Source organism: Myotis yumanensis, unplaced genomic scaffold, assembly GCF_028538775.1.
Source record: "Myotis yumanensis isolate MYYU_CA2020_CCGP unplaced genomic scaffold, mMyoYum1.0.hap1 SCAF_23, whole genome shotgun sequence".
Taxonomy (NCBI): Eukaryota; Metazoa; Chordata; class Mammalia; order Chiroptera; family Vespertilionidae; genus Myotis; species Myotis yumanensis.
The window spans coordinates 8114925-8142873 of NW_027223774.1; the positions used below are offsets into that span (position 1 = coordinate 8114925).

At 58.1% G+C, this 27949-nt stretch overlaps 2 protein-coding genes across 2 annotated transcripts in view; one reads left to right on the forward strand and one right to left on the reverse strand.

Annotated features, from left to right (window-relative positions):
- The first annotated feature begins 377 nt into the window (after positions 1–377).
- CUNH19orf81 (chromosome unknown C19orf81 homolog) lies at positions 378–8929 on the forward strand. The gene is made up of 5 exons (XM_070402441.1): positions 378–444; positions 5679–5751; positions 5857–5977; positions 7654–7787; positions 8734–8929. Exons 1-5 carry the CDS (start codon positions 378–380, stop codon positions 8927–8929), a joined length of 591 nt encoding a protein of 196 aa, XP_070258542.1.
- A 615-nt stretch (positions 8930–9544) lies between these two features.
- The window catches only part of SHANK1 (SH3 and multiple ankyrin repeat domains 1), a 51784-nt gene continuing 33379 nt past the window's right edge, over positions 9545–27949 (reverse strand). Inside the window, 4 exon segments of the mRNA XM_070401602.1 lie at positions 9545–12384; positions 14518–15506; positions 15508–17597; positions 19748–19844. Of these exon segments, the coding sequence (XP_070257703.1) occupies positions 11673–12384; positions 14518–15506; positions 15508–17597; positions 19748–19844 (3888 nt within the window). The 3' untranslated portion in view covers positions 9545–11672.

Here is a 27949-nt window from a genome sequence, read left to right on the forward strand (position 1 = left end):
AGAGACGGAGGGAGAGATTAGATGTCAGGGAAACCAAACTGGGAGAGAGGGAGGGAGGGAGGGGAGCAGAGAGATGGGGAGAGCGTGAGGAAGGGAGAGGGAGGGAGAGGGGGGAGCGGAGAGACTCCAGGAGGCGGGGAGAGACAGGGGAAGAAGCGGGAAAGTGGGAGAGGAGGACCTGGGGCCCGCAGGGGCTCCCCGAGGTCCGGGGCACCAGGGTCCCCGTGTGGGCTCAGGCTGCCCGAGCTTCTCTGTGTGCTCCCCGGGGGGTCAGAAAGGAAGAGGCGGCAGCCAGGACCAGAAGGAGCTGGGGTGGGTGGCCCGGTCAGAGCTCTTCTTCCCACCCTCCTGAGACACCCCCCACCCGCCTTCCCAGGATGCAGCAGGAGGTGGAGCCCCTGAGCTCCTCCACCCTGGGCACCCCCAGCATGCACAGGGAAGCAGGTATACCAAGCTGTGTCTGTCTGTCTGTGTGTGGCAGGGGGGGCGGGGGCGGGTAGCGTGGGAATTTTCTTCATGTATTGAGTCTCAGACTTGGCCTGCGGTGTGGCCTCCAGAGAGTCACTGGCCTTCCAAGGAGAGAGCCACCCAGACTCTTAGGTCGACCAGTACCCTTTGGACCTCACACTACATTTCCCAGAAGCCTCTGCAGTTCCCTGGCCAATGTTCTGGACACAGAACTACATTTCCCATGAGCCTCTGGGGCTCCAACTACTCCTCTGAGGCCATTATCTCAGAAGCCCTGTCCTGATCCCTCACACTCTTCTTTTTTAATTAATTAATTAATCTTAATTGATTTCAGAGAGGAAGGGAGAGGGAGAGAGAGAGATAGAAACATCAATGATGAGAGTCATTGATTGGCTGCCTCTTGCATGCCCTCTACTGGAGATTGAGCTCCTATCCCAGGCATGTGCCCTCACCGGGAATCCAAGGTGGCCTCCTGGTTCATAGGTCAGTGCTCAACCACTGAGCCACACCGGCGGGGGCCTCACACTCTTCTTGTCTCCCACACTGAACTCAGCATCTTCCCCAAAAGTCACTCCTCCTCCCTACTTCCCATCTTCTAATGACCCCATCGCCAACTGATCACTGGGCTCAATCCCAGGTGTTGCCCCATTCCCTCCCACAGCCCCATCTTCCCACCCACTCTCTCTGCCCCACCCCTGCCTCAGCATCCCCACAGCCCCAGCTCAGCTCCTGTCCTCTTTCCGATGGGCCTCTTCTCAGCCTAACTGCCTGGGCTCCAGTTTCTCCCCTCCGGCCATTGCCCACCTGGCTCCAGAGGGCTCTTCCGACACCAGCTCGGATTCTGTCTCTACCCTGCTCACAGCGCTCCCTCTTTTCTCATCACTCCAGGGACAGCGCCCCAGACCCTCAGCCTGGTGGTCCAGGCCCCGTGTGGCCCGACACCAGCCGATAACATCAGGTTCAGGTTCCAGGGCTCCCTACTTGCGCACTCATTCGTTCTCCCATTCAACATGCATTGAGTAATATATCTGGGTAAAAGTGCATTTGCATAAATGAGACTTAGTGTCAAGAATAAGAAAGTCACTGACTCACCCAAAATGATGCCCACAGGTGGGGTGGGGTTTGGTTGAGTCAGCAGCTCAACGATGCCATTGAGAGCTCAGTTTCCATGTCCATGCTCTTTGGTCTGGGACACAGGCCCTTTGCACGCCAGCTAACCTCATGGTCACAGGATGGCTGCCCCAGGTCCAGGCATCACGTCCAGAGGTCTTCCTCTTCAGATTTCAGATTTCTGAAAACGATTTCATATCTCACTGATCAGCACCTGCTCACTCTTATCTCAATTGCTGGCAGAAGGAATGAAATTATCACATTTTTTTTAGTCAGTGGTCCTCAGCTCCAGCTACCCACCAGGTGGAAGAGTTTTTGAAAACCTATACCCGATTGCACTTTAGATCCAATTTAACCTGAATCTCTAGGATTGGGGCCTTAGCATCTCTCTAGTTTTTAAATGTTTACCAGGTAATGATGATGAACAGTGGGGTCGGAAGACATTGGTTTAAATGTGATGGGATATCCCCCAGGGGGATCAGTGAGCCTCTCTTGAGTTGCCTGGGTGAGGCATGGAGCCTCCCCCTCAAAAGAGGGGAGAAGGACAGGAGTGGCTGACGAGGTCTCCTTTCTGGGTGTCTGCTATAAGCACCTACTCAGTGCCAGGTGCTATACTTGGCATAGCAAATGCCCTCCTTGCAAAACAGGCTACACGTCTCTGTCCTCTGTTCTTGTGTCTTTGAAGAACTCTATATCTGGAGACCCCACCTTCCGTCCTCTCTACCCTGGACTGAGGCCCTTACCTGATCAATATAATCTGTGTCCAGCTCCAGAAAAGCTGCGTGGAATTGAGTTGACCAGTTGGCTGGTTTTGTCTATCAACACGTGCTCATTTTTAGTTTTGCTGTTTTCTTTGTGGTATTTTGGAACCGGTAACGTTTTCAGCTCATCCGGCTGCAGACTTTGGCCTAGGGCAGCGGTTCTCAACCTGTGGGTCGAGACCCCTTTGGGGGTCGAACGACCCTTTCACAGGGGTCGCCTAAGACCATCGGAAAACACATATATAATTACATATTGTTTTGTGATTAATCACTATGCTTTCATTATGTTCAATTTGTAACAATGAAATTGGAGGTCACCACAACATGAGGAATTATATTAAAGGGTCGAGGCATTAGGAAGGTTGAGAACTACTGGCCTAGGGCATCAGAACGCCCGGGGGTCCCCAGCATTTTGCCTGTAGAGCCTAATGAATAAAATGACGCAGCCTGTTCTTAGGCAGGGAGGGCAGACAGGACACACAGCGTCTCACAAATAATTAATAACCCACCGTGACCTGTAAGTGCTCCTGAGTCTTCGGGCTGAAGAAAATTCTGGGAAGTTCCTGCAGATGGCCATATTCTCTTTTGCATAAAGACCAAGGCCCCGAGGCGGGAGGAGACAGGGAGAGCTCCAGTCCCGGAAGTGTTTCTGGAGTGAGGATGGCCTGCCTGCTTGGGCTGAAGACACCTGCAGGGTCAGATGAGGTGTGGTCTTGTGAGCCACAGGGAGAACTTTGGACTGAATTTACCCGGAGGGTAATGGGGATATGCCAATTGAGAAGGCTGGGGAGGGAGTGGGCAGGATGATCAGCTCAGTACTTCCAAATGCTAGTCTGATGGGGTGACGAGAGAGGAATTAGGAGGCTGTTGTCTAGACAAGAGTGGGTGGGAGGCAGGAGCCTGCGGGGCTGGGAGCACGGACTGCGGATCCAGACACCTAGACTTTTATCCTGATTCTATCGCTGTGGGCTCTGTGAGCTTGGGCAAGCCCCTTAACCTCTCTGTGCTTCCATTTCATCATCTGCTAAACTACACCCTCTCAGAAAGTTGTCGTGCGGATGCAGTGGAAAGCATTTGTGCAAGTGCCTGGCTCTTTAAAAGGGACTGTACCCATGGAGTTACTGTTAAGTGGACGGAGAAGGAGGTTCTTGTGCTGAAGGGATGGGGGGGGGGGGCGGGGATGATCAGAAAGGTCAACAGGAGTGACCACACACAGGGCAAGTGCTTCTCAAAGGGGATCTTGTTAAAATGCTGGTTCTGACCCAGTCAGTCTGGGGTGGACCTTGAAGGCAAAAGGAAGCCGCTGACAGTTGTAAGCACGGGATGCTGAGACATGAAAATCACCTCTGCTGCCCTGTGGGAACATGTGGGAGGTGGGAGGACGGGGAGCAGAGCCCCGAAGAGCACCAGGAGCACAGTGCTGACAGCTCAGTGCTGGAGGCGGCCTGTGCTGGCTCACCGGAGCCCATCGCTGAGTTTTGCAAACTGGTTAAAACTGTGGGTAGCATGAAATTGGCCATGGTGGGAGTACTGACACCAGGAAAACTGGCAAATGCTGCGACGTGTGTGTGTGTGTGTGTGTGTGTGTGTGTGTGTGTAAGAGAGAGAGAGAGAGAGAGAGACCATTGAATGTATTGACTTGTAATGACGGAGGCCATAACACATGCAACATCTGAGTAAGGGGGCGCCAGAGAGGACTTTCTATAGGAGCTGAGCTGCCTTAGGGACTTTGGGAGGGTTCGGGGAAGCCAGGCTCTGCTCTGGGCCCGATGCTGGCAGGCAGCGGAGGCCACTCCTGAGGCAGGAGGAATGGATGGAGCTGACACTATGAGGGGAAAAGCAGCATCTGAGCCACGCGGGGGTTGTCGGGCCATCTTTGCTGTTTGGGCAGCGCTCACATTTTGTTGTGTTGAGATGTGATCCTGGAGTGGTCTTCATTTTATCTGGGTCCCTCAGGGTCACGGAGTGGCCTTGGCTGATGGTGGTGTTCTGTGAAACTATGTCAACGAGAGAGCAGTGGGGCCTGACAGGATGCCAAGCCAGCTACTGGCTGTCCGGAGCTGCATTCCCCTTTGTTCAGCTGCTGTAACAAAGAGACCCCCCACACAGTGACATTAAGAAGACAGTTTAGCCCTAACCGGTTTGGCTCAGTGGATAGAGCGTCGGCCTGTGGACTGAAGGGTCCCAGGTTCGATTCCCGTCAGGGGCATGTACCTTGGTTGCGGGCACATCCCCAGTAGGGGGCGTGCAGGAGGCAGCTGATTGATGTTTTTCTCTCTCATCAATGTTTCTGACTCTCTATCCCTCTCCCTTCCTCTCTGTAAAAAATCAATAAAATATATTTTTTAAAAAAGACAGTTTAGTGCCCAGCTGGTGTGGCTCAGTGGTTGAGCATTGACCTATGAACCAGGAAGTCATGGTTTGATTCCTGGTCAGGGCATATGCCCAGCTTACAGGCTCAATCTCCAGGAGGGGGCATGCAGGAGGCAGCCAATTGATGTCTCTCTCTCATCGATGTTTCTATCTCTATCCCTCTCCCTTCCTCTCTCTCTAAAAAATCAATAAAAAGAACATATTTCAAAGTGAAAGCTATTGTGGATTTCATGGGTGATGGGAAGGGGAAAAAAAGACAGTTTATTTCTCTCTTGTGTAATGGGAAGCAGGTGTTCCAGATCGGTGGGACATCTCACCCCTAAGATGACTCAGGGACCCAGGTTCCCTCTGTATTGTGGCTCCCCCATCTTTAGTATGGCTGAAGCTGCCTTATGGCCACATCCACATCCTGAACAATCTTCTTTTAAACAAATGACTCCAAAGATGCACCCTCACTCCCTCTAACACTGTGGGTGAGATCATGGTCACATGGCCACACCTAGGTGCCAGGGAGCCTGGTAACTCGTCTCTAGTTGGGCGACTGCGTGCAGGTAAAACTTTAGGACTGTAGCCCTAACCGGTTTGGCTCAGTGGATAGAGCGTCGGCCTGAGGACTGAAGGGTCCCAGGTTCGATTCTGGTCAAGGGCGTGTGCCTTGGTTGCGGGCACATGCCCAGTGGGGGGGTGTGCAGGAGGCAGCTGATCAATGTTTTTCTCTCATCGATGTTTCTAACTCTCTATCCTTCTCCCTTCCTCTCTGTAAAAAATCAATAAAATATATTTAAAAAACAAAACAAAAAACTTTAAGACTGTAGAGGAAGAGGAAAATGAGAGGCAGATAGCAGCTGGCCATAAAGGACCAATGAGCCGACTGTGGGGTTGTCTAGAAGGGCCCAGTCAAGTTCCAACCAGGAGGCTTAATCATATGTGAGGAGCGCTCAGGGCAGCTGGGTTCTCTGTCTCCAGGAGCCCTCCTTGTGGACCTCGAGACCTCAGAAGAGACCCAGGCTTGGAGCCTGTGCAGGCCCAACAAGTCCTCGTGAGTAGCCCCTGGCCCCGTGGTTTCTGCCCTCAGCTCCCTGGAGTGCAGCGACAGCGACCCCTGGCCTTGGAGCTCCTGGCTGCCCACTGGCTCTCTCCCCAGGAAGCAGTACCTGCGCCAGGTGGTAGCAGAGTATGAAACGCTGGACCGGGAGCTCCCGTGCATCCGGAAGTTCCTCACGCCACCCGCTGCCCAGCCCCTCTGCCTGTGCCTGGAGATCTCGGTGAGTGGCCCCTCACCCTTGGGGCCCTGGGTGGGGGTGGGGGGTGGAAAGGGCACAGGCACTGAGCCAGGCTCTGGGCTTACCAGCTGTGGGCTTGGCACCAGCACAGGTTGCTGAAAAGTGATTGTGAATTTGTTCAAGAGTCAATTGGCAAATGTATCACTGCTGATCCCAGAGGGGCAGAGAGAGGGGGAGGATGAGGGGCAGAGAGCGGGGAGACTGAGGAGAAAGGGAGTCTGCTAATCCATCTACTCTGAAATTCTGTAAAGTTCACAGATATAGCAAACACCTAAGAGAAAGCTCGTGTTTTTAATAGATTCCGCGAGCTGGTAATTCAATGTACAAACCCTTTGGCAGTCCCTGACCTCAGTCAGAGGAGATAACTGTTAGGGTCTCACTTGGGCAGAGGTCAAGCGAGAAGAATGGGCGTGAATGGACATTTACTGTGCGCCAGGCACCGCTCAGAGACCCTCCCTCAGCGATCTGGGTGACTTCACCCCAACACAAGGACTGCTGTCCCCACTTTAGGGACAAATCTCCACTCCATTGTTTCTCCTCTTTATGGCTTTGAATGTGGGACCCCCTTCCTTCCCACTGCCCCCCAAGACTTGCCTTCCTGGAGGAGAGCAATTTCATGACTTTTAGTTCCTCTACAGTTTTATATGCTATGACAATGGCATTACCTTCGACATGGTACTCTCATGCTGAAAACGTGATAATGATTAATGTGTGTTTCTGAACATTAAATAGACTCACAGGAAGTTAAAATTCCCTGTGACCCTTAGTTTTTGACAACTGAACATCTAATCCAGTGGTCAACAACCTTTTGGACCTCACAGACCACCAGTGGCCCGCGGACCACCATTGGTGACCGATGATCTAATCTATATATATAAAAGCCTAAGCAACCGAATGACTGGTTAACTGGTCGCTATGACGTGCACTGACCACCAGGGGGCAGATGCTCAATGCAAGAGTTGCCCCCTGGTGGTCAGTTGCTCCCACAGTGGGAGCTCTGATCAGCTGACCCATAGGCGCCAGATGCTGCCGGGCTCATGGCTGGCAAGCCTAACTGTGGCGGCAGGAGCCTCTCCTGCCTCCTAGGCAGCACTACTGAACAGAGCACAGGGCTGGGATGAGCAGGGGCAGGTGGTGCCCCACTGGGCTGGAGCTCCTCCCCAGTGGGTCACCTGCCACTTTGAACACTACTATAGGGATCGGGCCAAATCCCCGAGGGGTCCCGGATTGCGACAGGACGCAGGCCAGGCTGAGCACGAATCCGTGCACACGGCCTCTAGTGGAAAGTGTGTGACTTAAATCTTTGCGAAAATCTTCAAGAGTTGCTGAAAGCTTGCCGTCCAGTGCAGGTTGCTGGAAAGCTTTTCAGTAGATTGGCAAAGTGGGCCCCATTGATGACTTGACAAATCAGTTGGGGAGAATTGATATTTTGGAGAATAACCTTGAATGACAATAGATGCGTTTCTCCCTGGGAGATGCCTGTCCTCCCAGCTCTGACAAGAGGGGGACGCCCTCTGCTCAGGTGTGATCCTTGCCCCTCGAATGCCAGCTGGGACTCTGGCAAGTTCTGCAAGTGGGGTTCAGGGTGGGGACTTCTGAACCCGGAATGAACCCGCTGTCCCCGGCTGAGGCTCGTTCTCCGACTCCCCCAGCCTGAGCAGGACCTTACCCACCTAGAGGTGCTGGAGGCGCTGGAGGCCGAACTACCCGGGGCCATGGAGAGCGGCAGCGTGAGCAGCATCCGCTTTGAGAACATGAACGTCATCTGTGGGACCGCGGGGCGCAGGAACCGGTGAGCCCGCGGGGGGAATGGGGCCTGGAGCGACCGGTCAGGGTGGGGTGGTGAGGAGGCAGGGCGGGGCCTAGAAGAGGGACCAGGAGAAGCAGACCCCGGGGACTTGAGGAGAGGGGCGGGGCAGGGAGGGGCGGGGCCAACTTAGAGGGGTGGGGGCGGGGTTTAAGGGGCTGAGGGCGGGGCCTGGGCATATCCGGAAGACAGTTTATGGGCGAGATGATGAAGAGGCTGAGTGGGAACAGGGAAGGGAGCCCAGAGTGATGAGCGCGGTGAAGGGGCAGGGCCAGGTGAGGTCAGAGAGAAGGCGGGAGCTGGAGTGAAGGGACTTTGAATCGCTCAGGTGATGTCCAGGACAGGCCAGCCCGAGGCGTGGGGGCGGGGCCTAGACTATGCTCAGTGCAGGGGCGGGGCCTAGACTGTGCACAGTGCGGGGGCGGGGCCTTGACTGAGCGCATTGCGGGGGCGGGGCCTTGACTGAGCTCGGTGCAGGGGCGGGGCCTGGACTGAGCGCAGTGAAGGGGCGGGGCCCAGAGTGATTGGCGTGTAGCTGGGGGCGGTCCAGGGGGGAACAGAGATGGAAGCACCGGCCTGAGAGCCACACGGGAAGGCTGGGCTTGGACGGAGGAGGGGGCGGGGCCTAGAGCTGCGGGGTGAAGGTCTCGCCCGGGAGCGGCGGTTTGAAAACGAGTAGCCTCGACAGACCGCGCAGAGTGGACGAAACCAGGCTGAGAGAGAGGCCTGGGCCCAGAATGACCCAGTCCGGGTCGAAGGGCAGGGCTGGGGAGGGGTTTCGGGACGGAGGGACGGGTTGAGGAACCGGAATGGGTACACGAACAGGGACCTGGCAGGGGCATTGCGACAATCAAAGGCGGGGCTGGGAGCACCGGCGATCACCCAGCCGACTCCACCCCTGCCCTTCTCTTCCCGGCCCGGCCCCTCTCAGGTGGCTCATCACCGTCTCGGACTTCCAGACCCGCTCGCGCCTGCTGCGCACGGGGCTCCGCCTCCGCGGGTCGGCGCACCCGCTCCTGCGCCACGACGAGCTGCTGCTGAGCGATTACCGCCTGCACCTCCGCCGCTCCCTGGTCCGAAGGCGCATGCTCGAGGCTCTGGGGGTGGAGCCAACCGAGGAAGACTGACAAGTGTGGGGGGGGCGGGGCGGACTCTGGCTGCGCTTGCGCACCGCCTGGCCGGTTCAGGCTATTCACCCAGAACCCCCTCCCCCCGGAAAGGGGGCGTGGCCTCCCCAGGAAGGAGGCGGGGCCGGCTCGAGGGGGTGGATACTGTGAGTTTAATTATAAAGAATGACCTGGTACAAAAGCCATTTCTCTCTGCAAAATCTTGGTGGATAGTCAGGGGAGATGATGGGGGGGAAGGGTCGAACCCCCATAATAGAATCCCGCCTTCCCAGTCCTCCCCCGGCCCCTGCAACTGGACGCCTGGGTCCCAGTGCCTCGAGGGATGAACTGAGGCCCGGGTCCCGAACCCAGGCTCGGCGACCAGCAGACGTCCGGACCCGCCCCCCTCTTCTTCCTCTTCCCACCCCCCTTGGAAGACAGTTCTCCGGGCTTTTATTTCAGGTTTTTTTTTCTGGATTTTTTGTGTGTGTCCTAGGGTTTTGTTTTTTTTTGTATTTTGTTATTGTAACTTTTTGCTTTGTCTCTCCTCTCTGCCCCGCGCTGCAGCCCCATCCAATCCCTTCCCCCTCCCACCCCTACCTCTCCTCCCCCCTCCCCACCCCCTACACCCTCCCCAACCCCGCGGCACCCATCCAGAATGAACAAGCCCTTGATAGACGGGCGCCGCGCAGGCCCCCTGCGGACGGGGGGCAAACGACAAGGGGGAGGGGGCGGGGAGGGGCCCAGCGCGACCTCCACCCCCTCCTTGACACCCCTCCCCCCTCCCAGGACCCTCCCACAAGGTTCCCCGCAGATCCCTGACGTGGTAAGGGGAGAGGGCTGCAAGCACCCTCCCCCCCATGGACGGAGCCCCCCCCTCGGGGGTGGGGGCAGCAGAGGGGGAATGGGCTTGGGGGAAGGAGGGGGAGCTCCCTTCTTTGGCAGCTGAACATGGGGGACCTGAGGGCGATGCCCTCCCCCCTTTACCCACAGTAGGGGAGGGGGCTTCCCAGGGGAAGGGGTGGTTTGAAATTCCCAAGCCCCAGGGATAGAGGGAGGGGTGGGGCGTGCAGGAAGGAACAGCCATGCTGGAGGGGGCAGTTTCTTGGAGAGACTGAAGGGTTGGGGTTGGGGGGCGGGGAAGGTCTTCGTGCAAAATGGAAAGACAGATGGCCAGGAAGGACTGGGAAGAGCGAGCGGAGGGAGCCTGTGCCAGAGGGCAAAGCCCGGAGCCGGGAGAGGGCGCGTGGTGAGCCGGAAGTGAGTGTGCACAGGGGCTTCTCTGCCAAAGAGAGAGAAGCGCGTGAAGACGGAAGAGAACAGGCAGAGTGAGGGCGGCTGCGGAGCTGTCACAGGACAGAAAACAGCTGCCAGGAACGGACGCGATCAGACAGGTGTGGAGGGAGCCCCAGGAGTGCGGAGGGGACCCGTGTGCAAAAGGCTAGTGTTCCCCGAGGGAGATGGAGAAAGTCGCCCAGGAGCGGACAAGAACAAGTAGAAACTCAGGAACGCGTGTGCAGCAAAGCCAGTGTGCGGGGACATCCTTAACAGAAAAGGGCTTCCGAAGCGCAGCGGAGATGCGGGAGAATGCGTGTGCGAGAATGCGTGAGCGAGAGGGTCCACAAAAGAATCGATGGGGATGGACAGAGATTTGGAAGAGGAAGAGGAAGGGGCAAAGGAGCGGGAGCCTGGCGGGGAGGCGAGGGATGAGCATCGAGAGAGAAAGAGTTCCTGGGAAGCCAGTGTGCGAGCCACGCGCGAGAAGTGACAGTGCGAGGGGGGGCGGGGCAAGCAGGGGGAGGGGGTGTCACGTGACAGGCGGCGGCGGACAGGGGAAGAATGGGTAGGGTTCAAGAATAAGAGGGCAAAGTGCTTAAAGAAAACCCGAGGCGAGCGTGTCGGGAGAGGTGCGCGGGACGGCGAGTGTGCAAGGGTTGCGCAGAGAGAACGGTATTCCAGAGAATCCGCGTGTGCGCGGAGCCTGTGAGCGGGGGAGGGGGAGGGTGTCCCAAGTGTGTCTGCAGCAAGGGCCCAGAGGTTGTCGGGAGGGAGGTGGATGGAGCGGACGCCGAGGGGAGAGCGTGCAAGCCAGAGCTGGAGAGAGCAGGGGGCGTGGCGCCTGGGGGGAGAAATGCGACGCGTGCGCGAGGGAAGCAGAGCTGAGGCCTCGCAGGACAGAAGCCAAGGCGGAGTGTGTGCAAGACAGCGAGGGGGCAACTTTGTGCAAAATTGTAGCCCGGGGAGGGGAGAGAGGCAAGCAGGCGTGCAAAGGAGCGTGCAAGAGGCTGGGGGGGCCGCTGTGTGTGCTAGGGAGAGGGGAGGCGGGGAGAACAACGGAGGGGCCTGGAGAAGGGGGGGAAAGGGTTGTTAGAGGGGTGGCAGGTGGTGGAATCTGAGGGCACCCCCTTCCCCTGCGGCCTGGGGAACGACCCCCCCCCACCCAGTCAGGCTCGGGGTTGGCCCTCTATGGCTCTGTCAGTCCCCCCTTCCCTCCTCCTCCTCCATCCCCCTCTGACGTCTTCCATGCCCACCCCCTTGGCTCCCAGCTGCACACACAGTCTCCATTAGCTGCCCCCTCCTGTGAGGTGCAAATGTCTGGCCGGAATCAGGCCACCGGGTGACCTCCAGCCTCGGGAGATGACGGCAGGGCACGGGGGTAGCATGGTCCCCGGCCCAGGGAGAGAATAAGGGTCAAGGGTCAGAGGTCCAGAGGCCGGCGAGCTCCAGGGTTCTGTGGACGGGGCTGGTCCGTCCAAGCCAGCCATCACCTCTCCAGGAAAAATTTGAGAGCCCGGTCGATGTTCATGCGGTGGCCCACCCGGGTCACGCCCAGGTCCACGTAGTCCTCCTTGGTCAGGGCGGGCAGGTGCGAGCCATCGATCTCGTGGTCCAGGAAGCGGGCTCGGTGCTCGGCCAAGCCCAGCCACTCGAGCCAATCAGCCACGTCGAACTTGGTCCAGAACCCCAGAGGCTTGGCTCCGAAAGGCTTGTCCGGGGGCAGCGAAAGCAGGCGGGTCGGCGAGAGGGAGCGGGAGGCCCCGGACAAGGCTCCCCCGAGGCCCCCGGACATCCCCGGGTGCGGCGGCACAAAGACGGGGGCGAAGGGGTCGGCCGAGCCTCCGGCCCCTCCAGTGGGAGAGCTGCGGACGTCAAAGATGCCCGGGTACAGGGGTCCAGAAGGCAGGATGGGCAGGGACGAGGGCCGGGGCGCAGGGCTGACCTTGTGCTCCGAAGTGGGCAGCAGCGAGGGGCTGGGGGCCCGGCGGAGCAGAGGCGGCCGCATCTCGAATTCCACACCCTGGAGGTGGCGGCTGGACGTGGAGGAGGAGGCCGAGGGCGAGGTGGCCCCGGGGGCCGCAGCCGCGGAGGGGACCCCGGTCCCCGTGGGGAGTGGCGGCAGCGGTGTTTTGGGCCAGTTCTGAAACAGGCTGCTCACGGGTTTGGAGAGGAGCGAGGACTGGGAGTCTTCGGAGAGTCTGGAATGTGACAGGGGTGGGTGGAGGGCAGGGGGTGGGGGTGGGGTGGGGGGTGAGGGCAGGTGAGAAAGAGGAGGAGGTCAAGATGTAAGGAGAGAGGAAGAAAGACATAGGGGCGGGGTAAAGAGATGGAGAAGAGAGGTGGGAAGAGATAGAAGGAGCGAGGGGCGGAGGAAAGATGGATGTCAGGACAGAAGTGAAGGGAGAGAAAAATGATAGGACAGGGAGAGGGTGACAGTCAAGAGAGATGAAAGAAAAAGAGACATTAAGTGATAATAATAATCATCTCCACCACTTACTGATGCTCATGTGTGCCAGGCATGGTTCTAAGTGCTTTACATATCGCATCTCAATTTAATCCCCACGGCAGCCCTGATTCGGGTTACTATTATTGTCGGCAGCACAGAGAGGTTAAGTAACTTGCCTAAGGACACACAGCCAGGAAGTGGCAGAGCCCGGTTAGATGGCACCGAAGTCTGAGCTCTTAACCACTATTCTATACTGCCTTTTAGGGTTATGGCCAGTCACAGCAGAGTGGAAGACAGGGAGACGGTGGGAGAGGAACAAAGAGAGGGTGAGCGTTCAGGGGAGAGAGAGATGGAAGGGGACAGGGAACAGAGAGAGAGAGAGAGAGAGAGAGAGAGAGATGAGGAGAGGGAGATGAAAGAGAGAAGAAACGAGGGGAGAAAAAGGTTCCCCTCATCCCTTTAGCTCCTGCCAGAACAGTCCAGCCTCAAGGTCTTTGAACTGGCTGTTCCCTCTGCCTAGCTCGCTGTTCCCCCAAGTAGCTCTGGGGTTTGCTCCCCCCTCCCTCCTCCAGTCTCTACTCCTCTTGCTCTTGAGGGACCTTCTCTAACCATCCCCTTATTGCATTTTTTTTTTCCTCCCTGGGATGATTCCAATTATTTTGCTGTCTGGCCTCTAGCTCTGTCTTTGGGCAACACTTTGCCTGTCCTGTCCACTAGGGGGCCCCCTCTCCCCCATAAGGGCACCCAGCACCCAGTAGGTGGTAAATAATTGGTTCAGCTGTCGCCTACACTAAGCATCCTTTCTCGACCTAGAATCCTTAAGAATACTCAATGGCCCGATAAAGCCACGTTCAAAGGACATCAGACCGTCAAACAATTAGAGTGAGCTCCACAGATGGACGGGGAATTTAAAAAACACATACACACACACAAAAAAACACAGCCCTGACCGGTTTGGCTCAGTGGATAGAGCGTCGGCCTGTGGACTGAAGGGTCCCAGGTTCGATTCCGATCAAGGGCATGTTCCTTGGTTGCGGGCACATCCCCAGTTGGGGGTGTGCAGGAGGCAGCTGATGGATGTTTCTCTCTCATCGATGTTTCTAACTCTCTATCCCTCTCCTTTCCTCTCTGTAAAAAAAATCACTAATATATATATATTTTTTAAAAAACTCAAAAACTTCTCTTCATTCTCCGGGTGTCTAAATCAGGAATGCGACTCTACTTTCCCTAAGACTTGAATGAACTTGAACTTTGAGGCCATCCTGGCTGGCTAGCTCTTTTGGAAATCTTAAGCACCATCGTATTTCCCCATCTATACTTGCTGGGTTTCTGTAAGAGGCCCCTCCCCTCCTCCATCTCATCTTACAACAAAGGCCTTTCAGGGGGTGCTATGCTGTCCCCGTCTACAGAGAGGTGACTCCTTTGCCTACGGTCACCCAGTTAGAAAGTGCAGGGCTGGCTCCAGGACCACACACGGAACCACTGTGGCCTCAAGCATCTTGTCTTGAGCCCCGAGGGCTCCAGGGACTTGCGGATTTTCAGGGATCTTCCGCACTGACAACCCGCGAAGGACGCAGGACATCTGCAAGTTGATGGGCGCGCCCATCTCCCTTGTCACTAACTCTTTGGGTTCGTGAATAAGCGTGTGGGTTGTCATGGTGACGGGAGGAGACCACAGAAGCTACTACAGAGATACAGGGGAGTTTAAAGCACCCGTGACAGCATGCTTCTTTCAGGGCAAACTCCACCGAGCCAGCCCGGCTTCTGATTTCCTTCTACCACCACGGGGGGATCTTAAAGGAACACAGCTGCGGGGCAGGTGGACTCGGGTACCCACAGCGTGGGCCCCCTCTGGCTTCCTCGCCCACCACCAGCCCCTGCTCACCTCTGCCGCTGCAGGGAGGAGGTCCTCTCGGGGACGTAGCTGGCTCCCCCGTGGTGGCTGTCCCCGCTGCCCCCGCTGCCTCCCCGGGCCCAGGGCAGAGCGCCACCGGCGGCCGAGGAGCCCCCAAACTGCTGGAGCTTGGAGCTGAGTTCGCTGATGATGCTGGCTTTCACGGTGGCCAAGGCGGAGGCCTGAGGCGGGGCCAGGGGCCCGGGCAGCGGCGGCGGCGGGGGGCCCGGGCCCTCCTCCCAGGGCAGCAGCTTCCGCGGCAGGGACGATGCAGACGACAAGGGCACCGGTGCGCCCTCTGGTTCCACGGCTCCCGGACCCCCAGTCACACCTGCCGTCGAGGCTCCTGGACAGCCGCTCAAGGCCAACAGCCCATCGGTTCCGGCCCCCGTCACGGAGACGGTGGGGCTCGTGGGGGTGACGGGGTCGCGGAGTCCGCCGCCGTGGCCGGGGCGCAGGCCTCCACTGGCACCCAGAGCCCGGCCACGGAGCTTGGAGGGAGTCATGAGCTGAGGGGGGTACGGGGGGCCGGGGGCGCCGCTCCCCCCGAAGGCCTGGCCGTCCAGGTAGGCCACGTAGGTGTCCAGCAGCTCCGGCCCACTGGCCACCCCGGCCCCTCCGCCACCCCCGCCCCCTGCGCTGCCGCCGCCGCCACCCTCGGCCGACAGGCTGCTCAGCGTGGACGCGCTGCTGATGGTCTCCAGCGGGTGGTCGCTGCTGCTCCGGCTGTCCACCTCCTCGATCCCGGAGTCCGTGCCGGGCGGAGGGTCCGGCCCGGGCTGGGGCGCGGGGGCGGCCGGGGCGGCGGGGGCCGGCGGGCCGGGCGCAGGGGCGTCCCCCGGAGCCGTGGGAGCGCCCTGGGTCAGCGTGGCCACCTCGCTGTCGTAGGAGGTCAGGCTGGAGGCGGTGGAGTCCAGGGTGGGCGGGGCGGCAGCGACGGCGGGGGGCGCGGGCGGCAGCGGGGTGGTCGGGGTGGGGGGGGTCGGGCAGGGGGTGCGGAGGCCCGGGCGTGAGGGGCGACTCGGGCTTCTCGAAGCTGTTGGAGAACTCCAGGGGCGGGGGCAGCGGCTCCACGAAGAGGAACTCGCCGTCCTCCACGTCCACGGAGGGGGCGGGCGGCGGCAGGACCAGCAGGGGGAGCCCGTTCTCCTCGCTGCCCCGCGGGGAGGTGGGCGAGGCGGGCACCGAGCGGCGCGGGCTGGGCGGCGCGACCCCCGGGCCGTCCTCCGCGGGGGGACCCCTGCCCCCCGACCCCCCGGCCCGCGGCTGGCAGTTCTCCAGGAACCGCACGTGTAAGGGCAGCCGCTCGGGCTCGTCGGGGGCTCCGGCCCGCCAGGCCTTGCTCACCCCGGGGAGCGGGGCGGGGGGCTCCGGGCCCAGCTGCAGCAGGAGGGGCCCGACCCCCGGCGCCGTGGGCGGCAGGCGGTGCAGCAGGGAGCGCCGCGCGGCGGGCGGGCTGGCCGCCAGGGGCTTCTCCGGGCCGCCCAGCCCCGCCCGGTACCCCAGCTCCCGGCGGGAGGGGTCCGGAGGGGAGGCCCCCCAGAGGCGCAGCACGGGCTCGTGGTGCGCGTGGGGCGCGTGGTGGTGCGGGGTGGGCGGCGGGACCTCGTAGCGGGGCGACGGGGGCCGGGGAGGCGGCTGGGGGGCGCCCCCGCCCTCCGAGGACTCCTTCAGCGCCCTCTCGCGGGCCGCCAGCGCCAGCCCGAGCGGGGAGGCGGGGTCCAGGGCCTTGCCGGTCAGCGGGTGGACCAGGGGCCGCGGCGGCAGGAAGCTGGTGAAGGCGCTGCTGCCCCCGCTGCTCCCGTAGGCGCGGCTGGCGGCGCCGTAGCCCCCGTAGCCGCCGCCCCCGGCCTCCAGGCGCAGGTAGGGCTCGGCGGAGAACATGCCCTCGTCGATGGACTTGGAGTGGCGCAGCCGCGGGCCCGGGGGCGCGCCCGAGCCCAGCGCGCCGTCGCCGCCCTCCTCGTCGCCCGCGTCGGTGGAGAGGAAGAGCGTGGAGCGCCGGCGGGCCTCGCTCTGCCAGCCGCCCTCCCGGCGCGCCGCCCCCACCAGGGCCGCCCCGAACTGGCTGGTGAAGTCCAGGGTGGCCGGGCCGCTGGGCGAGGCGGGGGCGGGCGCGGGCGACGGGGAGGGCGGCGCGGGCGACGGGGACGCCGGCGCGGGGCTGGGCGCGGAGGAGGAGCCGCCGGGGGCGTCGGGCGGCGGCGGGGGCTCGGCCTCGGTGCTGCTGCCCTGGCTGCTGCGGCCGCTGCTGCTGGTGGACGGCGCCTTGATGATGATGGTGGGGATGGGGATGGAGTTCTTCTCCGACGGCGCGGCCGCGGCGGGCGGCGGCTGCGGGGACGCGGGCGACGTGGGCGAGGGCGCGGGCGGGAGGCCGCCCTTCTGCGGCTCGCCCTCCACTTTGGTCTGCTTGACCAGCGGGCCCTTGCGCCCCCGGCCCGAGCGGGCGGGCACGTACATGGCCGCGCTGGCCGCGCGCGGCGGCAGCTGGAAGTAGCGCAGCGCGGGCGCCTGGGAGGGGCCGCCGCCCGCGCCGCCGCCGTGGTGCGACGGGGACGGGGCGCCCGGGGTCGGGCTGGGCCCGCCGCCCCGCCAGCCGCGCAGGCTCGGCTGCGGCCCCAGGGCCAGTCGGGGCGGGGGGTCGTCTGGGGAGCCGCCCGTCTCCATCTCGGGAGGGTGAGGGGGGTGCGCGTGGTGGTGGTGGGGCTGGGGGGGCGGCGCGTGGTGGTGGTGGTGGTGGGGCGGGTGGTGGTGGGCGGGGGGCAGGGGCCCGCCGTGGTACAGGCTCTTCTCGCGGCCGCCCAGGCGGGTGTCGGGAGGGGCGGGCCCGTCGAAGGAGGAGGGGGAGGAGGCGGGGAGGGGCCCGCTGGAGCCGGGGTTGAAGTGCCCGCCCCGGGGGGAGGGCGTGAGGCGGCCGGAGATGGAGGGGGCTGGGGGCGTGCTGTATGGGGGCTCGGGCGGGGACGTGGTGGGAGGCGGGGGGATGTCCTCCGAACCAGGCACGGACAGGCTGCGGCTGAACTTCATGCTCGGGGGCGCTAGGTAAGGCCTGTCGTCTTCTGCAGCCCCTGGGAAGACAGAGGAGGCAGGAATGGGGCGGGTGGGGGCTCCCTGTTCCCCATTCCACGGAGCCACATCATCGGGAAAGTGATAATGGTAACGATGCTGTTGTTGTTGATGATGATGATGATCATGGCGCCCATGCATGTAAGACCTTCCCACGGATTAGTCCAGAGCTCCGCCAGCCACGGTACATCCGAACCAGCTGGACACAGGGACACGGCTTGCGCGCGGCCCAACCGCAAACAGCAAAGGGAGCCAAGGGGGCTGGGGTGAGACCCAGCTGAACTTCCACCCCGGGCCAGGAGGGGGCGCCGTTTCTAATTCACACAACCGCACAGGTATAGGCTGGTAGCGGTGGCTTGGGGTGAGCAAAAGTGGCTTGAGCCAGGGAGAGATACCACGTTTATGTGCATTAGGTATAGATTTCTTTTCATGCAAAGGCAGAAAAGAGATGCAATGAGCACATCAAAACTTCCACTGTTGTTTGGAAGTTTCACAACCCCTCTCCCTCCGCGGGGCGGCGAGCTGACACTTAGCACCTTTCACAGACAGAACTGCTCATGATGAAGCTACTGTTTAAGAGGGAGCTGATGCGGACTCTCAGAGGGAAGGCGGGGGTGGGTGGGTGGGTGAGTGGGTGGGAAGAGATCAACCAAAGACCTTGTATGCATATATGCATAACCCATGGACACAGACAGTAGGGTGGTGAAGGCCTGGGGTGGGGGGTGGGGGGCGGAAGGGGGGCTAGCAGGAGTCAATGGGGGAAAAAGGGGGACATATGTAATACTTTCAACAATAAAGATTTAATTTTAAAAAAATACAAAGATGAAAAAATAATGGTGTCTCAGCCATCAAAGACCTCAAATTGCGCACACATAACAGCATGTGGACAAAAATGATAATTGTAGGAATTGACAAGCAATATGACAAACATAAGATACATACATGAATGAATGAATGAATGAATAAATAAATAAATAAATAAATAAAATAAAGGAGGTTTTGGGTAGGGATGCGATGCTGTGTAGATTTGGGGTGGCGTTAGGTAAATGATGAGATGGAGGCAGATCTCACAGATGAGAGGCACAAGCTGGTAGACTGTGGACACTGGACGTTCAGGAAAAGCTGGCTCCAATTAGCCAGCCGACTCAGCGAAGACTGGAGGAGCAAAGTCTTTGGCCGACTTATCCACGGCCAGGGCTGTCTTTGATCCTCTCCTCCAAGCCTCTGGCTACTCTCTCTCTCCCTTGACCAGTGTCCCTGCTTCATTCATTACTTCTCTGCCGGAGACTCCCACCTCTGTCTTGGGCCCAATGCTCCCCCCCGAGCTCCCTGCTCCTAGACCTGAATGCCGCATCCGCTTCCGGTCTCACTGGCATCTCCACCTCAGCAGGCCCCTAACTGAGCTCCTGACCTCCTCCTGCCCCTGGTCGCCCCCATCTCAGCAAACGGCAGCTCGGTCCTACCCCAGGGCCTTTGCACTGGCTGTGTCCGCTGCCTGGAAGGCCTCCCCTCTGGATTCCTCCATGGCTCCCGGCTTCATCTCCACGTTTCAGCCCAAACCTACCCCCACCAGCACTTGTGATCTCTCTTACCATACTGATTTTCCATAGCACTAACCACCTTTAACATACGGTATCATTTTCTTGTTTCTTATCCTTATAGTAGGTTGTCTGTCTTTCTATCATATAAGCTCCACGAGGGCAGGGCCCTTTAGCCTGTTTTCTTCACTGACATCTCTCCCCCTCTCCCCCAGTCTAACCTGGCATGTGGTGGGGCTCAATAAGCACATGAAGAATGAATGAATGAATGAATGAATGAATGACTGGAGTCAAGTATGAGAGAGAAGGAACCAGGGTCTGTGGCGGGGGCAGTCATCTCCTCATTTTCTAGCTGCAGAGCCCTAGGCCCAGAGAAGTGAAGCCACCTGCCCCAGGTCACACAGCTGGGATGGACAAGAGCCAGGATCCAAACCCAGGTCTGCCCAGCGGCCAAGCCGGAGCGCTTTGCCCAACTCCACGGACCCGTGGTCACGTGTGGAAGCGGAAGAGAACACTTCCAGGCCCCTTGTTTCTGCCGTGAACGGTCACCCTTGCAGCCTCCCCTCCCCCCGCCTGCATCCCTCACACCCACGCTTCCGGTGACGGTGACATACCAATAGATTTTTGCCGGAGCATAAGTCCAGGTCCTGGAGGCAGGTAAGAAGGCCGTTCATAGCTCGGCTGCGAGCGGTGGTGGGGATCGAAGCTCGACTTTGGGGTGGCCGTCGGGGAGGAGAGAGAAAAGATAGCAGAGAGAGAAGAGTCAGGGCAGGAGGATTCAGGCTCCGTACCTGGCCAGCCCCCATCCCGGCTCCCTGGCCTTTGCAGGCAGGGGGCGGGGCCTGCAGGCAGGGGGCGGGGCCTGCAGGAGGTGGAAGGGAATTCTTGCGGACAGAAAGGTTTCTGAGTCGGGGCAAAGGGGAGAAAGAAAGGAAAAAAGCGATTCTTAGTCAACCCTGTTCGCTCTGTTTCCCAGACATCCCGTACGCATCTGGGTCCTTTTTCCCATTCCTGCTGCCGCCGCCCAGGCCCAAGTCACCAGCAGCCTGATGACAGCAGTAGCGTCTTCCCTTGTCCCCCTTCTGCCACCCTTGTCCCCCCACCGCCTCTGGTCTGCTTTCCACACAGAGCCAGAGGGATCTCTTTGTTGTTGTTATTAACCCTCACCCGAGGATATTTTTCCATTGATTTTTAGTGAGAGTGGAAGAGAGAGGGAAAGACAAGAGAAAAAAATGGATGTGAGAGAAACACATCGATTGGTTGCCTCCTGCATGAGCCCTGACCAGGGTCCAGGCCTGGGAGGAGCCTGCAACCAGGGTGAGGGCCCTTGACTGGAATCGAACCCGGGACCCTTCAGTCTGCAGGCCGACGCTCTATCCACTGAACCAAACCAACTAGGGCAGAGGGATCTTTTCAAAAAGTAATTCAGGTCCAGCTGACTCAGTGGTTGAGCATCGACCTATGAACCAAGTGGTGACGGTTTGATTCCCAGACGGGGCACAGGCCCAGGCTGTGGACTCGATCCCCAGCGTGGGGCGTGCAGGAGGCAGCCGATCAATGATCCCTTTTCATCGATGTTTTTTTTCCTCTCTCTCTCTCTCTTCCTCTCTGAAATCAATTTTAAAATATATTTAAAAAAGTAATTCAGGTCATGCTATTGCCCTGCTTAAAATCCTACAGTCACAGCCCACCTCAGCTAGGAAGGGGTCTGAATGCCCAGCCGACCCAGATCCCCTTGGCTGGGATGCCGTGCCCAACCCCAGCTGCTGTGTGTCACCTGCTTTTTGCTCTGGAGAATCACCCTCCCCCAAAGGGGGTGACCTGCCCAAGTGGTTACATGCCCCCACTTCTGGGAGCCACCTGCAGCCAGCAACAGACTGACACGGAGGTCCAAGGTAGGATCAACACCCCAGCAAGTCACACTCCAGAGCTGTGTGCGTGTGTGTGTGTGTGTGTGTGTGTGTGTTGGGGGGGGGGTGTCAGGCTGAGGCGCACTCCAGTGGGGACACGGTCTGCTGTCCTCTGCAGCCCATTCTGCCTCCCTCACTCCATGATAGCCCCCCACCTCCCCCCGCCCCCACCCCCACCCCTGCTTAGTTGGCATAAGAATCCCCAAGTCAGCCCTAACCGGTATGGCTCAGTGGATAGAGCGTCAGCCTGCAAACTCAAGGGTCCCAGGTTCGATTCCAATCAAGGGCATGTACCTTGGTTGCGGGCACATCCCCAGTAGGGGGTGTGCAGGAGGCAGCTGATCAATGTTTCTCTCTCATCGATGTTTCTAACTCTCTATCCCTCTTTCTTCCTCTCTGTAAAAAATCAATAAAATATATTAAAAAAAAAAAAAAAAAAGAATCCCCATGTCAGACTCCGACTATAGGAGACCCAGACTCAGATGTCCTGTGCGATCTTGTCCTGCCTGCATCTCCTCCTTGCTCACTCAGGCCCCACCACGTCCCCCCTCCCTGCTCCCCCAGGGTCCCGAGGCCGAGCTCTGCATTAGACCTGCAGGTCCTGGGTCTTTCCTCTGCAACGACCCCCTCCTAACCCCCACGGGTGCTTCCCACCTTCACGCTCTTCACGCACTGTCCCCTCCCAGTCACTGTCGACGGCATGTCCCCCTGTCCTGCTTTCTTCCTGGTGCTTTTCTCCATCCGAAATGGTCTCATCTGCTTGCTTACTGTCTGTGTCCCAGCCTAGAATGTCAGTTCCCTGAGGGCACCATCGATGATCCCAGTTAACAGGGTACAGTGTCGAGGGCCCCTGACACTTTTAGGGGAAATGTTTTAACTTCTTTTAAAATCAGAAGGGGAGCCCTGACCGCTTTGGCTCAGTAGGTAAAGCGTCGGTCTGCGGACTGAAAGGTCCCAGGTTCGATTCCGGCCAAGGGCATGTACCTTGGTTGCGGGCACATCCCCAGTAGGGGGTGTGTGTAGGAGGCAGCTGATCGATGTTTCTCTCTCATCCATGTTTCTAACTCTCTATCCCTCTCCCTTCCTCTCTGTAAAAAATCAATAAAATATATTTAAAAATAAAATAAAACCAGAAGGGGGAAAAAAGTAGAATCAACCTGGATAATACTCATCTTGGTATCAACACAGTCATAAAATACAGATTTTTAAACTTTTTTTTTTTTTTTTTTAGGAGGTAGGGACTCATGAAGGCAAAATTGCTAAAGGCCCATGAAAGTCATGGATAAACCCAGCCAAGCCGGTGTGGCTCAGTGGTTGAGGGTTGACCTATGAACCACAGTTCAATTCCCGTCAGGAAACATGCCCGAGTTTCAGGCTCAATCCCCACTGGGGGGCGTGCAGGAGGCAGCCAATCAATGATTCTCTCTGATCACTGATGTTTCTATTTCTCTCTCCCTCTCCTTTCTTCTCTGAAATCAATTTGAAAAATATACTTTTTCAAATGTCCTGGATAACTGCCCGGCCAGCATGGCTCAGTGGTTGAGCATTGACCTATGAACCAGGAGCTCAGGGTTCAATTCCCAGTCAGGGCGCATGCCCAGGTTGTGGGCTCAATCCCCGAGAGGAGGGGGGGACATGTAGGAGGCAGCCAATCAGTGATTCTCTCTCATCATTGATGTTTCTTTCTCTCTCTCCCTTTCCCTTCCTCTCTGAAATTAAGAAAAAAAAAAGTCATGGGTAAGTGCTTGAGGATGGTGACTTTGTTGTTCTTGTTCCCCGATGAGTCCCTAAACGGGGCCTGATACTACTCTACAGCTTCACGTCAAATGAACAAGTGACTAAGAAAGACCCAACATCGGGCACTGTTGTTTGGAAGTTCCACAACCCCTCCCCCCTCCCCAAAATGTACATTTTCTAAGGGAATTGACCTTGCTTGACTGGTTCACTCCTACATCCCCAGGGCCCAGCAGCAGGTCTAGCACATAGTAGGTGCTCAATAAATATTTGTAGGAAGAAGGACTGAATGCAAGTGACACAAGCTCACGACAAAACGGGGAGCAGCCTGAAGTTCAGACGCCAGTTCTGTGCCCCTGGACATCCACATGGGCCCCCGGGCAGCCCCAGAAGGCGCCAGGAAGGGTCTCCTGAAGACACGCCTGTTTTTTTCTTTAATTTAAATATATCTTTATTGATTTCAGAGAGGAAGGGAGAGGGAGAGAGAGAGAGAGAGAGAGAGAGAGAGAGAGAGAGAGAGAGAAGCCGTTTCTGGGCAAGCCACTTTGCCAGCTGTTTTATGTGTTGTGTTAAGTCCTCACTGAATCCCCAACCCTGTGTCTTAGGGTTGGTTACCCGATTCTGATGGCAGTGAAAGAGGCTATGGGTCAAGGAGAAGGTCATGTCCTACAAGGCCAGCCAGTAAGTAGGAGGAGGTGACAGGGCCGTTGTAGGAAACAGACGGGAGTGACTAGAAAATGCTGAGGTTAAGTGAGAGGGAAGAAGGGTACAAAGAGCAAAGGAAAGGGATGTGACTGTCAGAAAGGATGCAGGGGCAGAAGCAGGCTGGGGAGGACATGCGTGGAGTCCCGCTGGGGAGGGCGGGCAGGAGGATGGCTGCGAGGCGGGGAGGGAGGTGCGAGAAGCATCCTGCATGAGGCGTGGGCACGGGAGGGGTGGGAGCCAGCGGGACAGGAGGGGGAAAGAGAGATAGAAGAGGAGTCACAGTGACAGAGGAAGGGTGTCCCTAACTGAAGAGGGAGAGGCGTCGGATTTGCAAACTGACTGGGGACACCTCGAATTGGAAGGGAGGGGTCAAATAATGGGTGAGCTTGAGTCGTGAGGGGTCAGCGTGGCCCAGGAGATGCCGGACTGACGGAGGAGCCATAACAGCCTCTGAGGGGGCGCAGTGACGGCTGGAGGGGCGGACTGACTCCAGGTGGGACAGGCTGACCTCCATCAACAAACCAACAACCAGGCAGCACCCTCTCCCGCGCGCGCTCGGAGGGGACAGCCAATCAGGATGCGCCTGGTGGGCGTGACGTCACCAGCTGCCGGGCAGACTCCTCCCCAGCGAGTGGTCCAGAGGCCCAGCCTCCTCCTGTGCCACCTCCAGGGCGGTCTGTGGGTCTGGTGCCTCAGGGACAGAGTATGTGCCCTGGTGTTGAACACGGGGCCGGAGGCTGAGGATGGGCTTAGGCCAGTGGTCGGCAAACTCATTAGCCAACAGAGCCAAATATCAACAGTACAACGATTGAAATTCCTTTTGAGAGCCAAATTTTTTAAACTTAAACTATACAGGTAGGTACATTGTTATTAACTTAATTGGGGTGCTCCTAAGCTGGCCTTTGCTAAAAACGTCCTCAATCTGATTGAGGTACATTCGCTGAGGTCGACCCCTTCCAACTCTCCCATCCACACTTGTCTATCTGAAACAAGTATACGTGAGGAGTGTGGATGGGAGAGTTGGAAGGGGTCGACCTCAGCGAACGGTACCTCAAAACAATGTACTTCGCCCGCACTGCATATCCTGTGGCCCACCTGAGCCGCGTCTCCCGTCACCGACCGACCACCGACCGACACCCCCCACTTCTTCTAACGCCACTTCTTCAAAATAGACTCGCCCAGGCAGAAAACCGACTTCTGCGCATGGGCCACGAAGTTTCAATCGCACTGTACGTGGGCGCCCGCACGTGGTATTTTGTGGAAGAGCCACACTCAAGGGGCCAAAGAGCCGCATGTAGCTCGGGAGTGGCGGTTTGCCGACCACTGGGCTAGGCAATTCTCGCCATGGAGACAGCCCCTGGGAGGGGTCAGGGGAGAGAGAATGGAGGGGGAGACGGACGGAGAGACAGATAGACAGAGAGATGGCAGAAAAGAGAGAGATGGAGGAGACAGGGACTCAGGTCCAGAGAGGGGAGAGACAGAGACTGAGAGACAGGATGGGAAGGCAAAGCGACCCGTGAGCAGGGAGAGAAAGTCAGTCCTGAGAGGCCCTGGAATGGAGAGGCTGCAGCGGCCCCGGGGGAGACAGAGGCAGAGCATGCAACCGAGAGGGTGTGATAAAATGATTAGAGGGCCCAGCCGGCGGGGCTCAGTGGTTGAGCGTGAACCTATGGACCAGGAGGTCACAGTTCGATTCCCATGCCCGAGTTTTAGGCTCGATCCCCAGGGGGGTCATGCAGGAGGCGGCCGATTGATGACTGTCTCTCATCATGGATGTTTCTATCTCTCTCTCCCTCTCCCTTCCTCTCTGAAATCAATAAAAATGTATTTTTTAAAAATGATCAGAGGGAATCCGAGTCCAGAGAAAGGCTGAAACCTGCACCATACAAATACTGGGGGAGAGAGGATGGACAGGGGGCCCTGGGTGGGGGAGGGGTCAGTGAGCAGGAAGCAGAAACAGTTGTCCAGAAAGCCAAAGCCACGCAGGGGACAGACAGATGGACGGCAGAGCCCTGGAGGGGAGGGGACAGAGCCCAAGAGGCACCCTGGCCTCCGGTGGACCGGCCTGGGGTCTGGGCCCTCACTGCTGGCATCCGCGGGCCCCCCTGGACCCTGTAGGGTTCTGCAGAGGCATGTCTTTTAGGGAGGCTGACATCTCCCAGTGCTTAGGTTGGTAAACAGTGGCGTCTTGTACAATATTTTGCTCTTGCTCGCGGCTGTGCAGGTCCGAGAAAAGAGGCCTCAGGCCCTAGCTGGTTTGGGTCAGTGGCTAGAGCATCGGCCTGAGGACTGATAGGCCCCAGGTTGGATTCCAGTCCAGGGCACATGCCCAGGTGGTGGGCTCGATCCCCAGGAGAGGACGTGCAGGAGGCAGCCGATCAATGATGCTCTCACATCATTGATGTTTCTATCTATCGCTCCCTCTCCCTTCCTCTCTGAAATCAATTTAAAAATATATATATATATTTAAAGAGGCCACACTGCCCACCTGCCCCCTCTGGTCCAGTGTGGGGGGGCCCAAGTGGGAGACTGAAGAGGAGACAGAAGCTGAAACGAATGGGAGATGGAGACACAGGGGACAAGACCACAGACCGAGAGAGAGGCCCCGGAGAGGAGACCAGAAATGTCAGGACTCAGGGTGAGAAAGATCAGGGAGGCTGGTGGGAAGGGAAAGAGAGAGCCACACGTGAGAGGGAGGGTCCAGGGACAGGCCCCAGGAGGGAGAGGAAAAGGGGAGGTCCTACTGGGAGGGAAGGGAGGCCCCAAGGAAGACCTCAGGTGCGGGGGGGGGGGGGGGGGGGCAGCTGGTGTTATGACTGGCAGGTGCTTGGTCCTCCCTGGGGGTGTCTTTGGCGCTCAGACGTGAAGTCTTGAGGGCCAGGGTTTTGTCTCTCCTATAACCACGGTTCGCACAGGGAGGGGGTGGCACTCTGGCTGCCTGGCACTTCGTGAGTCGCTGAGTAAATGCCCTGATCTGTTATCGGAGACTTCTCACTGAGCCTGATATGCTACTGTGGGGCCTCTGGGGGTGCACGAGTCAGGGTGGGGTCTCCAGTTTGTTGTCTTGTGGCCTCGGGGGACCCACCATCCGTCGAGCGCCTGCTGTACTAGGAGTTGGTCTTATTCAATCCTCGTAAGAACCAGCGGGACCGGCTTTAGTCCCATTTTACAGAACGGGAGACTGAGGCGCCGAGAAATTACATAGCCTGGTCCAAGTGAAGTCAGGGAAGTCGGGGTGTGGAGGCAGGTCTGCATGGCTCTACAGCGGCCCATGCCGTGCGTCTTACACTGACCTTGGTGGGGAGTGGGCACGGAAGGCGACCCTAACAGCCCACGGATCTCAAATTCCTTGGGCAACCAAGGATGGGTGTGCAGTGAGGACCTACTGCACCCGGGGCGGCCTGCCAAGCCCTGAGAAGTGGCCCAGGACCCTCCGGCTCTAAATCTGGGGTGCACGTGTCACAGTGGGGTCCCCATTTCTAAATCTGAGAAATTCTAACCGTCTGGGTACAAAATGTCCCACTGCACTTGGTTCTTGTAAAAATACCAGAGCCTCTAGAATAGGCAGTCAAACCCTCAGGGGGGGCTGCGGACAGACTTCGGGGGGCCTACGCACTTGGACGGGAGAACAACTACATCTTTATTTTTTTCATTATCTTCCAATTAAAACGCTCGGCGGTTGAGCGTTGAACCAGAAACCAAGAGACTTCGCTGGTTCAATTCCCAGTCAGGGCACAGGCCCGGGTTGTGGGCTTGATCCCCAGTAGGGGGTGTGCAGGAGGCAGCCAATCGATGATGTTCCTCTCTCATCCCTCTCCCTTCCTCTCTCTCTCTCTGAAAAATCAATAAAAACATATTTAAAAAAAATAAAATACAACATTTTCTCAATGAGAAATGCAGGCCGCAAACCATGCTAGCGTTAGCAAGACCCAACAGAAGTCACGGATATTACCAAATCCCATCGCAGTGGCTACAATTTCTCAAAACAGTGTTTTATGCTCCTCTGTCTTTGAGGGTAGAGCCGTGGTCGGCAAACTGCGGCTCGCGAGCCACATGCGGCTCTTTGGCGCCTGGAGTGTGGCTCTTCTTAAGCCTTAGGAGTACCCTAAGTAAGTTCATAACAATGTACCTACCTATAGAGTTTAAGTTTAAAAAATTTGGCTCTCAAAAGAAATGTCAATCGTTGTCCTGTTGCTATTTGGCTCTGCTGACTCATGAGCTTGCCGACCACTGGGTTAGAGTATAAGGCCCGCACCGGGTCTCGCTGGCTAACGTGGTGACAGAAAGGGCACTGATATGACTATATCATAAATGTGCTTTTTCAAAATATTTTGATAACTGCATTTCAGGGTAACTGGCTTCTTTTGTTACCTTATGTATTTTATCGCATGCTTTTGTTAACCCTTACCAGAGGATATTTTTTTCCATTGATTTTTAGAGAGAGTGGAAGGGGGCGGGGGGGAGACA